This window comes from Nyctereutes procyonoides, unplaced genomic scaffold, assembly GCF_905146905.1.
Source record: "Nyctereutes procyonoides isolate TBG_1078 unplaced genomic scaffold, NYPRO_anot_genome, whole genome shotgun sequence".
Taxonomy (NCBI): Eukaryota; Metazoa; Chordata; class Mammalia; order Carnivora; family Canidae; genus Nyctereutes; species Nyctereutes procyonoides.
The window spans coordinates 19,697,071-19,713,094 of NW_026575040.1; the positions used below are offsets into that span (position 1 = coordinate 19,697,071).

Sequence of the window (16,024 nt, forward strand, 5' to 3'; positions counted from 1 at the left end):
TGGGTTTCTTGAACTTCTTGTTTTCATCCAATTTGACAAGTTTCTGTTACCAATTACTTTCTGAACTATTGTTGGTTGAAAACTATACCATTTGTTTTATTTACTTTTTCAAAAACCATACATTTTAGTTAATAGATTATAGCAATTCTGGGTTTTGGTTTATTTTTGTTTGTTAGTTTACGTATTGAGGGCTGTTTATTTTTTAGTAACTTGCCTGTACTTTGTGAAGTGAGTCTAGTCTCCTTTGACACACAGCTGCTAATGTCTCTGCTAAGTTTTTTAATTCTTATTTTTTAGGCTGGCTTCCTTAGGAATCTTTCCTGTGTCTGCATAACTTAATTGTTAACTAATGATATGGGCAGAGGTGGTAGAGGCTCCCACCCTTTGCTGATTGGTTTATGGATAGCTTTTAGAATACATTCAAAGTTGGAGCCAGTTTTCAGACTTTTCTTGGCTTCATTTTTATTTTTTTAAGATTTTATTTTTAAGTAATCTCTTACACCCAGCATGAGCTCAGACTCACAACCCTGAGATCAGGAGTCACACGTTCCACTGACTGAGCCAGCCAGGTGTCCTGCCTTCTTCACTTTATGCCAAGCTTCCTCCGGTCTCCCTAACAAGTATATAGCTTTCTGTTTAGCCAGAGTTGTATGGTAAGCTTATCATAGACTTTCTGTGGTTTCTTCATTTACATGATCTTTCTGTTAATTTTCTGACTAGTCAGGCACTCACCTTAACCAGGACTTCAACTGCAGACCCCAATTTGAAATTTTCCTTATTCATTACCAACCAAGTCTATCACTTTTATCCACCAAAGCCATGGATTTTCACCTCCCCACCCTGAAATGAGTCTACCCTTTTTTCCAACAAAGTTGTTGGGTTTTTCTTGCTAGTTTCATGTTGGCAGAACTGCCAGTCTCATTATTCAAGCTGGCAGTGGGTGGTTGGCAGCAACCTCAGGCAGGGCACAGCATCTTACTGTTTTTACCTGTAACTTTAGCATTTATTCTAGAATGAACACTTCTCAATTTTCAGGCTGTCTTTGCTTAGTTTCCAGTGCTCTGAAATGGTTCTTTTTGATAGATTTGTCCAGCTTTTACTTGATATTTGTGCATGGGAATTGCCAACCCCTTAGTGCCTCTATAAAATCTGTACTTTTTTTTTTTTTTTTTTTTTGCAGGTGAATTTCACATTTACCTATCAGGCTCCCTAAGAAGTACTCTTGGTATTTTAATTAGATCTACGTTGACTTTATAAGTTAATTTTCACAATATGAATATATTTACATTATTGAGATTTCCCTCCGGGAACATGGCATTTATCTCCATTTATTTGGACTTACCCCTCAGTAAAATCATTGTTATTTTTTTATTTATTTATTTGAGAGTGTGTGTGCAAGCAAGTAGGTAGGGGCTGAGGGAGAGGAAGAGAGAGAATCTTAAGCAGGCTCCATGCCCCATGTGGCTCAGTCTCACAACCCTGAGAGCATGACCTGAGCTGAAATCAAGAGTTGGACGCTTAACCAACTGAGCTACTCAGGAGCCCCCCCTCAGAAAAACTATTTAACATACAGCTAGGACTTACTCATATTTTGTTAAGTTTATTCTTGACATTTTAAAAATTTGTTATCAGTTGCTAATGAAATTATTTTTCCATTTTATTTTTCTAATTGTTTATTGCCAGTTTGTAGGAAGGTAAGTTTTTATGAGTTCATATAAGTTGATCTTGTATATGACTACTTTGCTGAACTTACTTTTCTAATAGTTCTAATAGTTTGTCAGTTTGTTATTTTGGTTCTTCTAGGTAATAAACTATGTTATTTGCAAATAATAACAATTTTATTTCCTTCTAATCTATATTTATATTTTTATATTTTAAAAATCTATTAAAACATAAAACTTTAATACATATAAAATTTTATATTTATTTTAAAAATTCTATTGTATAGGTTATGATCTCTAGGAAACTAGCAAAATAGTAGGCATACTGGATTTAATGACTTTGCTAGAAATATTTTTAATTCTTCACCATGAAGTATGACATTATAGGAGTCATTTTATTAAGCTAAAATTTTTCTTTTGTTCCTAGTATCAACTGCTGTTTTGGCATGTACTAAGATCACATTGTTTTCCTCTTTTGATTTCTTAATATCACAAATAAGAAATGTGCTATTTTATCAAGATGCATTATAATTTAATTCCCTCACTTCAGTTTGCTAATACTTTATGATTTTTGCATGTAATTCATAATATGTATTGGCTTATAAAGAATAATGCCTTAATAAACCAGACATTCATTCCAAATTAAGTATAGATTTCCCCTTCTTCAGGAATTTGGTTTAGGACCTGTTCATTATCCCCTATTATTTACACTTGCTGTCTATATTAAATTAATACTCCATACTAAATGGCGTATTTTTATTTTTAATAGTACAAAGCAGTTAAAATTCAGTTTCTTCGTGTGATGATTGTTTTTTTTTTACCTTTCTGAGTTTTCCTGTTACTATACAGTCCTCCTTTTTTTTTTTTTTAATTTTTATAAATTAATTTTTATTGGTGTTCAATTTACCAACATACAGAATAACACCCAGTGCTCATCCCATCAAGTGTCCCCCTCCGTGCCCGTCACCCATTCACCCCCACCCCCCGCCCTCCTCCCCTTCCACCACCCCTAGTTCATTTCCCAGAGTTAGAAGTCTTTATGTTCTGTGTCCCTTTCTGATATCTCCCACACATTTCTTCTCCCTTCCCTTATATTCCCCTTCACTATTATTCATATTCCCCAAATGAGTGAGAACATACACTGTTTGTCCTTCTCCGATTGACTTACTTCACTCAGCATAATACCCTCCAGTTCCATCCACGTTGAAGCAAATGGTGGGTATTTGTTGTTTCTAATTGCTGAGTAATATTCCATTGTATACATAAACCACATCTTCTTTATCCATTCATCTTTCGATGGGCACCGAGGCTCCTTCTCACACATAAAGGAGCTAGAGAAGAAGCAGCAAATCGACCCGACGCCCAGCAGAAGAAGAGAGTTAATTAAAATTCGAGCAGAACTCAACGAAATTGAGACCAGAAGAACTGTGGAACAGATCAATAGAACCAGGAGTTGGTTCTTTGAAAGAATTAATAAGATAGATAAACCATTAGCCAACCTTATCAAAAAGAAGAGAGAGAAGACTCAAATTAATAAAATCATGAATGAGAAAGGAGAGATCACTACCAACACCAAGGAAATACAAACGATTTTAAAAACATATTATGAACAGCTCTACGCCAATAAATTAGGCAATCTAGAAGAAATGGACGCATTCCTGGAAAGCCACAAACTACCAAAACTGGAGCAGGAAGAAATAGAAAACCTGAACAGGCCAATAACCAGGGAGGAAATTGAAGCAGTCATCAAAAACCTCCCAAGACACAAGAGTCCAGGGCCAGATGGCTTCCCAGGGGAATTCTATCAAACGTTTAAAGAAGAAATCATACCTATTCTACTAAAGCTGTTTGGAAAGATAGAAAGAGATGGAGTACTTCCAAACTCATTCTATGAGGCCAGCATCACCTTAATTCCAAAACCAGACAAAGACCCCAGCAAAAAGGAGAATTACAGACCAATATCCCTGATGAACATGGATGCAAAAATTCTCAACAAGATACTAGCCAATAGGATCCAACAACACATTAAGAAAATTATTCACCATGACCAAGTAGGATTTATCCCCGGGATGCAAGGCTGGTTCAACACTCGTAAAACAATCAATGTGATTCATCATATCAGCAAGAGAAAAACCAAGAACCATATGATCCTCTCATTAGATGCAGAGAAAGCATTTGACAAAATACAGCATCCATTCCTGATCAAAACTCTTCAGAGTGTAGGGATAGAGGGAACTTTCCTCGATATCTTAAAAGCCATCTACGAAAAGCCCACAGCAAATATCATTCTCAATGGGGAAGCACTGGGAGCCTTTCCCCTAAGATCAGGAACCAGACAGGGATGTCCACTCTCACCACTGCTATTCAACATAGTATTGGAAGTCCTAGCCTCAGCAATCAGACAACAAAAAGACATTAAAGGCATTCAAATTGGCAAAGAAGAAGTCAAACTCTCCCTCTTCGCCGATGACATGATACTCTACATAGAAAACCCAAAAGCCTCCACCCCAAGATTGCTAGAACTCATACAGCAATTTGGTAGCGTGGCAGGATACAAAATCAATGCCCAGAAATCAATGGCATTCCTATACACTAACAATGAGACTGAAGAAAGAGAAATTAAGGAGTCAATCCCATTTACAATTGCACCCAAAAGCATAAGATACCTAGGAATAAACCTAACCAAAGAGGTAAAGGATCTATACCCTAAAAACTATAGAACACTTCTGAAAGAAATTGAGGAAGACACAAAGAGATGGAAAAATATTCCATGCTCATGGATTGGCAGAATTAATATTGTGAAAATGTCAATGCTACCCAGGGCAATTTACACGTTCAATGCAATCCCTATCAAAATACCATGGACTTTTTTCAGAGACTTAGAACAAATTATTTTAAGATTTGTGTGGAATCAGAAAAGACCCCGAATAGCCAGGGGAATTTTAAAAAAGAAAACCATAGCTGGGGGCATCACAATGCCAGATTTCAGGTTGTACTACAAAGCTGTGGTCATCAAGACAGTGTGCTACAGTCCTCCTTTAAGTGCTATGTTTCCCATGTTATATTTTTTAATAAAAGAACTTCAAGAATTTTTAGTATTTGTCTGTCTTTCATATATTTAGTCTCCCCTTTCCTTTTATTATAAGGAATTTTGTAGTATTCTTGTTTTTCTCTTCATTCTAGTCTCTCACCTATTCTATGAAGCCTTTTTTGATCCCTCCTCTTTCCCATTACCTCCTGAAGAGTTAGACTTTTTTTTGTTTCTTATAAAACTTATTATAAATTAAGTTATACATGTATGTATATATATATAGTTCTCTCAATTACCTCACCTTTGGTGTAATACCATAATTTTCCTGTTCCTTTTGGTTATAAGGACAGTCTCCTCTTTGGTAATTAAGACTTAGTCTTACACATTTTTAAAAACTCAAAATTCACTCCACTTATAGGGGTTATGAGGGATTGAGGGTGTTCTGACGCCACACACTTTTCCTTTCTTCCATGTGTTGGGGCAGAGAGGAAGCAGGAGAAAAGGCAAACCCATCATTAAACTGGGTGAAGTTTTCATCTCCTTTTAGGTTGTGGCTGCCTCTGGCTCACACTGACTGGTTCTCATGCCCTGTTGTCAGGCATTTAAAAGCTGGCTCATTGCCACATGTAAGATTCTTCCTGGCCTAACCTACTGGCAGCTCACTGATGAGTCTTTGAATTTAGAACATGTAAAAATTATTATCTTTGGTGCTTCGTTTAGGCCTTACATGCAATTCTGGGACTATAGGAAACTCCTGTTCAGTAATATGTGAAATTTATTTTAAAGTCAGTGTTCCACAGTCCAATAGGAAAATAACAAACAGTCTTCCAGAGGAGGGTGTTAGGTCACTAAAGAACACTTCTTTAGTGCAGTTTCATACCTATGTTTATTCTGTATCCTGAAATAATTCAGCGTCTAGGAAACTTCATCCCAACATGTTATTCTAGAGCTGTGCCAAAGGTACTATTTAAATATAAATTAATTTAAATTTACATTATTGAAACTTGATAAAATAAAAATGTAGTTTTTCAGTCACATCAGCCATATTTTAAGTGCTTAATAGCCATGTGTGGCAAGTGGCTTCTGTATCAAATAGCACAACATTACCATCATTGAGAAAATATCTGTTAGCCACTGCTTCTCTAGAGGACAGGGATGAGAATTTTTGTTTTCTAGAGGATAGAGATGAGAATATTTTTGTTACCACAGGAAAGTCAGACACATAGAATCAATTATATACACCAACCAGTTACTCTTTCACAAGATTTTCTTTCCTTGCCCATATGAAGGAAGTCTGTGAAAGGGAAAAAAGCACACTCCTGTACAATGTACTGCTTTCAAATTCATCTGATAGTTAGCTTTTCTTGTGGAAACTTCAAGTAATTGTTACTGCAAATGTAGTTGGCAGCAGCATTCGAAGTTCAAACATTTCCACCCACCATAGACAAACCCCCTAGTTTATCCTTCCCATTTCCTTTCTTACTATTCCCTCATTCCTTCGGGGAGGGTTGGCACAACTTCAGTCCCAAGACAAGGGGAGACTGGCATAAGTAGAAAGGCAAATGTGTGTGTGTGTGTGTGTGTGTGTGTGATGTGTGTGTGTGTGTGTGAATTTTGGGAGAAGTGAGTTGATTTTAAGAAAAATATTTTTTTTTTTTTTTTTTTTTTACCAAACCCTTAGATATCATTTAACTGAATGCCTGCCCCCATTTTACATGTGATAAACTGGGGCTAGAGAAGATTGCTCAAAGTTTTATCAATAGTTAATGGTAAATCTGGAACTAAAAAACTAAAACCTTTATTCCATGACATCATTTATCATTCCCATTTTAATTTTTAATTCACTATTCTATTGCTGCATATACAATGACAAGAGTTTAGAGGTAAGACTAATTAATTATAATGAATTTATTATTTTAAAAGTGTTGCTTTTTGTATATTTTAAGGTTTTGATAATTGTAATTTTTCAGATTGAAGAAGAAGAGAGGAAAAAAATAGAAGATATGAAAGAAAAGGAACGAATAAAAGCAACTAAAGAATTGGAAGCCTGGAAAGAATGTCAAAGAAAAGCTGAAGAACAAAAAAGAATTCAGAGAGAAGAGAAATTTTGTGAACAAGGAAAGAAAATTGAAGAAGAGAGACACAAATTAAAACATAAGAGCCTTACTAAAATTTCGTCATCTAGAAATCTTGCCACGAAAGGTATGATTACTTTAATATTTTCTGGGAAAGTGAGTCCATTTGAAGTAGACATATCCCTTTTCTTTGTAATCTATTTACAATATTAGGTCATTATTTTGGTATACTGAGAACAAGTACTACCATATAGAGGCTAAGGTGAAGGATTTATTTCTTTCTTTAGGAAATAGTGACATTTTCAAAATACAATGAGCAAGGATTCAGTGTTGTTTTTGCTTGCGTGCTTCATTTTGAAATGTATGCTGGTGTGGTTAAATAAGTGTTTAACTCAGATCCAAAAAGACTATTTGTAGACTAGTAATGCCAGAGGCATTCATTTATTTCTTTAGAGAAAAGAAACTAGGAATTTTATTAAAGACTTTTTCCTCACATGACTCAGGAACATGAGTACTATTGCACAAACTTAGTTGTAAGCAAATAGGGGCTCTAAATTCTAAATTTTTTAATTTAGAAGTTTTTTCTTTTTTGTATGTATTCATTTTATATTAAGGATATTCCTCTTCATTCATATTTGTGGAAAATCTGTTTTTAAAGTTTTGACATTGCCTTTTAAATCAGTGTATCATATTTTTTGTACTTTTGCATCGTTAAAGTTACCTTTCCCTCCTTTTCCTCATATATGTTATATTCTAACGCATAATTTCTCCTCTTATATTGACTTAATAATTATTACATCAAACTATACAAAAAATGTATAGCTTTTGGGCAGCCCCGGTGGTGCAGCGGTTTAGCGCTGCCTGCAGCCCTGGGGTGTGATCCTGGAGACCCGGGATTGGGTCCCACGTTGGGCTCCCTGTATGGAGCCTGCTTCTCCCTCTGCCTGTGTCTCTGCCCCCCCCCTCTCTCTGAATAAATAAATAAATCTTAACAAATAAAAATCTTTAAAAAATGTATAGCTTTTCATTATTGCTCTTTGTTTATTCTCATTAGCTATCTCTGATGGCTGAAAAATTTTTATACTGTCATAAGGAAGCTTATAGAAGATATTGCTGTAGGATTTTAAGGGAAATAGAGATAGCATTGGTAATGATGGCTTTCTAAAGTGGATGTAGAGTTGCTTAGGGTGCCCTTCCCTGGAATGAATGTAAATTAAAATTCTCTTTCTGGGATCCCTGGGTGGCTCAGCAGTTTAGCCCCTGCCTTTGGCCCAGGGCGTGATCCTGGGGTCCCGAGATTGAGTCCCGCGTCGGGCTCCCGGCATGGAGCCTGCTTCTCCCTCCTCCTGTGTCTCTGCCTCTCTCTCTCTCTCTCTCTCTCTCTGTGTGTCTATCATAAATAAATAAATAAATCTTTAAAAAAAATTCTCTTTCTGTTTTAACAAAGAGAATCCTAGAAAAGTAGCTGAAGTCATTGATTAAAGAACAGATAACTAGGTGCCACACTTTTGATGATGGATTTTACATTGCTTCTAGCAGAGATTATCTTTGGTTTATTTGTATAGAATTTTAGAAGTAGCTTTGATGTGTGATTACTTTAAAGGTCAGTTTGATTGTTATCTAGAAAATAAGAGAAAGATAACTCATTTGCTAATATTGCTTTTGAAGGAAGAGATTCAGAAAATATATTTTTGGAGAAATTAAAGGAAGATAGTATTCCTGCTCCTCGCTCTATTGGCAGTATTAAAATCAACTTTACCCCTCGAGTATTTCCAACGGCTCTTCGAGAATCACAAGTAGCAGAAGAAGAGGAGGTAGATATACTTGTTCTTAGTTACAGTGATCACAAATGAAAATACTTGATTTTTTATTTCATCTATTAAAACTAATACTGGGTTTTGAATTTCTTAAATATTTATTACACTTAAGATATTACTGCTTGAATACATTTTAGTATTTTGTTTTGAAAAAAAAAACTATATTTTGCAGAATTTTTTTTTGCCTCCTGAACACTGTTGAGAGAACATTGATTTAGTATGCAGTATTATTGCTTATTCCAGAAGATAAACTGTTACACTTGCCATCTGTTTTGTCAAATGCATCACTTCCTATCTTAGATTTATAAACTTGTATTTTAGTAAGGGATCAATATGTGTTTGGTAAGAGATTTGGACATGTATTATTTTAATGTTATTACAACTAATTATTATTAACATCAGTAATTTCTAATGTGACATTCTAGAATATCTCTCATTCAGTTTATAAATTTATAAATTCCTGGGACCTGGGATTTTGAATGTTGTATCTTTAGTTGTATATAGGCACTAAGAACTGCATTCTTTACTACAAGGTATTAATTGTTGCCTCTCACAATTGAAAAGTTGTGGAAGTAATTAAAGATCCTTAAGACATGATGACAATTTATAAATATTACTATTTTCTTATTAAACAATGTATTCTAAATTTTATTATTTGTAAAATTATTTCTAGAATTAGAAAATTATAATTATTTAAAAGTCATTTATATTTTTTCAATATGGAAAAACAAATATGTTATGAACAAGAAAAATAAAATAATAATCACATGAACTCCCAGAAATTTGTAGGAAATTTGCACTAGAAATTTCCATACATTTGATCTTGACTAGCTAGTAATGTTAAGCCAAAAAGGACAAAAACTGAAAGTTTAAAATCACATTATCAAATAGTATATTAGTCTACTCAGGCTACTCTAACAAAATATCCTAGACTGGGTGGCTTAAACAACAGAATTTTGTCAAAGTTCTGGAGTCTAGAAAGTCCAAGATCAGAGTGCAAGAGCTGTGCCTCTTCTAATGAGGACATTAATCTCATCATGGGGTCCCCACCCTCATGGCCTCATCTAAATCTAATTACCTCCCCAAAGTCCTATTTCCAAATACCATCATATTGGGGATTAGAACTTCAAAATATGAATTTTGGAAAACACAAATATTTAGTCCATAACAAATAGTATTTCCATCTTATGGTAGAAGCTGAGATATCTCAAAGTAGCTGTTAATAAAAATATGACTTTTGTGTCCTTCATTAGACTTTATTCTCTGATTTCAGTGGTTACACAAACAAGCAGAGGCACGAAGAGCACTGAATACTGATATTCCTGAACTTTTTGATTTAAAAGAAGAAGAAAAGAACCCAGAATGGCTAAAGGACAAAGGAAAGTATGTTGTTTGAACTCTGGCTATGAGATTTATAATAAATTAGGTACACCTTAGTCTTAAAATATTTTCAAGATATCTTGACATATGTGCTTATGTGTATGTGTTGTTGGGGAAAGATAATGCAAATAAGCAAATTAGGTAGGCGAGGCTTCCATATTTAAAAAGTCAGATCATATTAACAAGGCTCCTATTTTTGTTTTTGTATTTAAATGTCACAGAAGTGAAATATATGACATCTTTCGGTTACTTATTAAAATCCCTTTTAAAATAGCTTACATTTAGCATTAGTTCTTCCTCATACCTCTCTTAAAAGGTGTTTTTTAGGGTTACCTGGGTGGCTTAGTCGGTTGAGCTTCCAACTCTTGATTTCCACTCAGGTCATGATCTCAGAGCTGTGAAATCGAGCCCTGTATTGGGCTGGAGTCTTCTGGGCATGGAGTCTGTTTAAGATTCTCTCTCTCCCTCTGCCCCTCCCCACTTAAAAAACCTCCCTCTCTCTAAAAAAAAAAGTGTTTTTTTTTTTTTTTAGAAATTAGAGCTTCTTTGATTCTTCATATCCATCTTTAAAAGATTACCAAATTATCTTATAAATGATCATGTTATATCCAGGAAGTCCTTTTATTTATCTATATGTTGATCTATGTATGAATATTTTATACAATTATCAAAAACAGTGAATTTTGATACGTTATGAATGGCAATTTGAATTCATATTTTGAGTTGTAGATGTTACTTGTTATATTTCATTTCATATGCTTTTATAATATTTTTCTATTGTTGCCATAACAATCTACCTTAAATTTTGTGGCTTCAAATATCACAAACTTATTATCTTACAGTTTTGGAAGTCAGAAGTTCAAAATGGGTTTCACTGGGCTAAAATCAAAGTAATGGTTGTGTTTCTTCTAGAGCCCATAGGGAAGTATCTATTTCCTTTATTTTCCAATTTTCAGGCTGCCTATATTCCTTGGCTTGTGGCTTCCAGCCAGCAATTACATCACTCTGACCTCTGCTCCCATAATCCCATCTCCTACTCTAACTCTGATTCTCCTGCTTCCCTCTCTCTTTTATAAGGATCCTTGTGATTAGAGTAGTCTTATTTGCATAATCTCCCACCTGAAGACCTTAATTTAGGCCTATCTGTGGAATCCTTCCTGCCATGTTAGGTGACATAGTCACAGGTCCTGAGGATTAGGATATAGACATCTTTTGGGGAGAAGATTTCCTTTTTTTTTTTTTAATAAAGGTTTTATTTATTTATTTATTTATTTATTTATTTATTTATTTATTTATTTGAGAGAGAGAGAGAAAGGGAGCATGAACAAGGGAAAGGGCAGAGGGAAAGGGAGAAGCAGACTCACCTCTGAGAGGGAGCCTGATGCAGGGCTCAAATCCAGGACCCCTGGAATCATGATCTGAGGCGAAGGCATATGCTTAACCAGCTGAGCTGCCCAGGTGCCCCTGGGAGAGAAGGTTTCCATTATCTGTCTACCACAATGTCTATATTTTTCTTTTCTTGTCTTTTCTCTGTTCTTTCTTGTTTTTTTTTTTTTTTTTTCTCTTGTTACACCAGGGATTGATATGTGGAGTTGAGCTGAAATGACAGTTTTTCTGAAGGTCAGAGGCCTGGGTCTGACAGGTTGGTTTCTCTTACTTCCACCACTAAAGCCCTACATGATCATTCCTCCTCTTTCTCCCCTTTCCCTCACTCCCCTATTCCCTCCCTCCCTTCCTCTCTATTCAACCATTAAATAAACATCTTTTGATTGCTTGCTATTTACCAGACTGTAGGTTAGGCTCTGAGCTACAAAGATCAGTGGAGGAGACATACACACAATAGTTATTATACTATATGGGAAATACAATATATAGAAAAGAACAAGGTAAAATGAGAATGGAGAAGAGGGGCACCTACTCTTAAAGGGAGGAAGGTAGGTTCAAAAAAACCTTCATAGAGAATGTAGCACCTGAGGTCCTCTTAGTGACAAGTAGGACTCTTAAGAGAAAGGGAAAGAAAGGCATTCATTTTAAATAATGGAGACAATATGAACAAAAGCTGAAGAGACAAGAAATAATAGTGTGGTATATAGGTTAGAAACTATGTCAGGAGAGGATGTAGGTTAAGTTCAGTTTTTAATATGTTGAGTTTGAGATGTCTCTGGGCCAGTCTGGGTGACACTGTCCAGCAAGTTTGAACCCAGAGGAGAGAAGCCAGCACTGTAGAAATAGATTTGGAGGTTATCAGCATTTATACTGTAGTTAAATTTATAAAAGTAGCCGATATATCCACAGAGTGTATAAGCCAGTAAAGTAGTAGCCTAAGGATAACACTCCGTGACCTACCGACATTTGAAGGTCTTACAAAAGAAAGGAGTACACAAAAATACTCCCAGAAGCCAATGGAGTAGACAATTTATTTTATTTTAATTAATTAATTAATTTATTTATTTATTTTTGAGTAGAAAATTTAAAGTGTTTTTGTTTTGTGTTGTTTCCTTAAGAATATAAAAGATTTGAATAGCTTTGGAAGCAAGAGAAAGAAGAGATGATTGAAATCTCTCTGAGCTGAGGGAAGAAAATTAGGTGAAAGCCAAGAATGAATGGATTGTCTTGATTTTGTTTTCCTTTTCCTCTTTTTAAAAGTTGCATTCACCTAAAAATTTTAGAATAACAAATATTTGGGGGGGGCAAAATTTACACACCACATATTAAATGGAAGTCTCTCTTGTTTTTCACCCATTTTTCTTGGCTAACTGCTTGCACTGCCCCCCAGCTGTAACATTCTAAGTCATTGCTTTAATTACATTTGCTTATCTCTAAGCTGCTGTCATCAAGATCACAGATAATATGTTCATCTCTTATGATAGTATACAGGAGCTTTTGTGTATATATATTATGTCATTAAATCCTAACAACTGTAGTTAGGTAGAACCTACTATTTATGCACTATTCAACAAATGTTTATTGAGAAACTAGCAGCTATACACAAAATAGCTCACATGTTATTCCTATAACAATGTGACTAGTTGTATATTAGTATTTTTATCCCCATCTTGCGAACATGGAAAACAGGGAGAGATAAGTTAAGAAAACATGGCTAAGGTGATGCTTAATGAGTAAAACCAGGATTCAATTCCAGGTCAATATGATTACAAAGCTTGTATTCTAACTCCTTCACAGATGAATAAAATCCACTTCCTGTCCTTGGATCCCAGTTGTGAAGGCAGTCTTAAGTGGTTTGATTATAAATTGCTCTTCCTTGCAATCTGAGAATGCTGAAATGACCAAAGCTGAATGGGCTGTCCTGTTGGATTGATTACTTTGCTCTAGAAAATGTTGACAGATTGACTTGGAATGGACAGATACTTCATTTTCTGAGACTGGAGGAAAGAAAGTGAAGACAAGTATGGGCCTAGATAAGGGAAATTGATTAGTGAATACTGTTCGCCCTGCCAGGTTGGAGAACATGAATTCTTAGAGATGTCAGTATAGCTGTGTAATTTATCTCCTATAGTGTTTAGTCTTTTGGATTTAAGAATAGATCTTTGGGCCAGAGTGGGAGTTTTAACTGACAAGTACAGTAAAAGACTAGTAGTGCAAGGGACTAGATTGTTCATGGGAAAATAGCTCAGATATTTAGCCATGAAGTCCAGGATGGGTTAGAAAGGAAGAGGTGCCACGAGGGGCCCATGGGCTAAGAAAATGGAGCCATTAAGAAATTAGAGGGCATTGGGATCCCTGGGTGGCGCAGCGGTTTAGCGCCTGCCTTTGGCCCAGGGCGCGATCCTGGAGACCCGGGATCGAATCCCACGTCAGGCTCCCGGTGCATGGAGCCTGCTTCTCCCTCTGCCTATGTCTCTGCCTCTCTCTCTCTCTCTCTGACTATCATAAATAAATAAAAAAAAATTAGAGGGCATTGTATGATTGAAGATGTAGTATAAAGGGAAAGGTCGTAGAATAGAAAGTTCTGATTAGCGGCTGGGATTCCAGAGTTTGCTATTTCTAAGGTAGTGCAGTTCAGGCGATGATGGAAGCCAATGTGTGGCCCTGGCAGTGGGTAGCAAAAGTAGAGTTGAAAGGAAGGTATGTTGAGTAGGTGTTCTAGGTATTTCAAGACTAAATTGATAAATGGGTTATATACATAAACCTTAGAATCTTCCGGAATCATGGCAGAAGTTGGGATAGAAACAGATGATGGGAACCAGGTTTCAAAGCCCTTAATGAATATCACAAGAGTGATTTTAAAAAGCCAGTACCAACAGTGACTAGAAGGGTATAGGGTAAACATGTCAGGAGTCCCAAAGGATAGGGACTTCTATAAAAGACTTATAGCTTGGCTCTAGCAGAAGAGAGCCTAGACAATGCCAGTTCCTGCAGTTCCACACCCTCATGTGGGGAGTTGGGGGGAGAGGGTGGTAGAGATTAAGATTAGCACTGCCTTCAGGGCAGAGCCAGGTTTATGTTAGAAAGGATTCTGTGGAAAAGTTGAGGGTATAAAACAGGACTGGGAGGTAGAGTCTATTATGGAAAGAACTAGGAATAAGAAAGTACAAATGAGGAGCCCCTGGCTGCCTCGATCAGCAAAGCAGGAGACTCTGGATCTCAGGGTCTTGAGTTCAAGCATCAGGGTGTGTACAGAGATTACTTAAAAAAAAAAAAAAGTGCTAAGGAGTAGAGGGGAATGGGAGGATGGGAGTAGGAAAGGCCAGCAACATGAAGACAAGGGAGAAGTGTGCTTTTAGATTAGTGCTCAAAGATAACAGGGTTGATTGACATGGTGAGATAGTCTTTTGGTACAGATGTCATGATGCTGGGACTGGCTAAAGGTGCTAGGCAGTGTAGGTTTGGTCTTCTGATATGCTAATGAAGTGATTTGGATTTAAAAGTAGAAAGGGCAGATAAGATTGTTGAGCCAGGGTTGGCATTTTGACTGACCAGTGCAGTAAAAGCATGTGTGTGTGTGTGTGTGTGTGTGTGTGTGTGTGTGTGTGTGTGTGTGTTAAAATTAAAAATCAAAACATAGAGATAAAATTGACTGCTGGCAAAAGCAAAGGATTGGCAGCAATCTAGTGCAAAAGTAAAATTTGCAGCAGACATGACTGGTAGATTGTCGTTACTTTTAGTCTCTTGGTTTTGTACCATTTTCCTTACTACCTCTAATTAGAACAAGAAAGAAGCAAAATAAGAGGACCAACAGAAGAGAGTTGAAAATGAGGAGGAATGGAAGAAAACTTAGTAACTAATAACACCTAGAGAAACAGAGCAAAGTACAGTTAATCATAGTGCCAAGTACAAATAGATGAAAGGTAAGACTTGTTAGAAATGTATCCTTGCTAGCAATGTAATGCAGTACAAAAGATAGAAGTAGACATAATAGGACTGATTCAGAAGTAGTGTGTTGAATTTAAGCCAAAGGATGAAATACTTTTATCTCCAGAGGCTTTGTTTTGTGATAGCCTTCTATATTTACACAGACAAAAACAGTCCAACTGTTTTTTCTATGCTAAAACCCATGGGACACTTGTTTCACAAAAGGGTAGAGGTGGGCAATCCTTTCAAAAGAGCAATAGCTTTTTCATTTTTCTTTGCTTAACCTTCCACTGCTGTCTTAGTTTTAAATGCCAAATGTCTATCTTCCGGGAAAATATATAAGCTTAGGTAATTTTATTTGCTCATGAGAGCATTTTACCTTTTCCAATTAACATTATGTACCACACAGCTTTTTACTGAGAACGTCTCATAAAAAAGAGTCTAGATGCTCTAATTTAGATATGTCCATGGTATGATATTATTTAACAGCCTTACATGACTCAGAATCTGTAAATAACTTTAATAGCTTCCCTTCTAGACACTTGTAATCATATAAAGTAAATGGACCATTTTTCTGTGTCACTGACATTACTCTGTACTTGATTTTTAGCATAAGTTTTTTTGGACCCTGTCTTAACTTCAGATTTAAATCCCTTCTCTTCCCACCTTAGGGCCACTTGAATCCCATCATCATACCTCAGTCTCTACAGCAAATGTAAAGTTATATAGGAGGGAATTAAGGATATA

General features: G+C 35.9%; 1 protein-coding gene across 4 annotated transcripts in view; it reads left to right on the forward strand.

The window, feature by feature from the left end:
• The window catches only part of DNAAF4 (dynein axonemal assembly factor 4), a 74,305-nt gene that overhangs the window by 19,135 nt on the left and 39,146 nt on the right, over positions 1 to 16,024 (forward strand). For all 4 annotated transcript variants that reach the window (XM_055320231.1, XM_055320230.1, XM_055320229.1 and 1 more), the window contains exons 4-6: positions 6,663 to 6,894; positions 8,436 to 8,581; positions 9,858 to 9,967. In XM_055320231.1, coding sequence (XP_055176206.1) covers positions 6,663 to 6,894; positions 8,436 to 8,581; positions 9,858 to 9,967 — 488 coding nt within the window. The remainder of the gene's footprint in view (positions 1 to 6,662; positions 6,895 to 8,435; positions 8,582 to 9,857; positions 9,968 to 16,024) is intronic.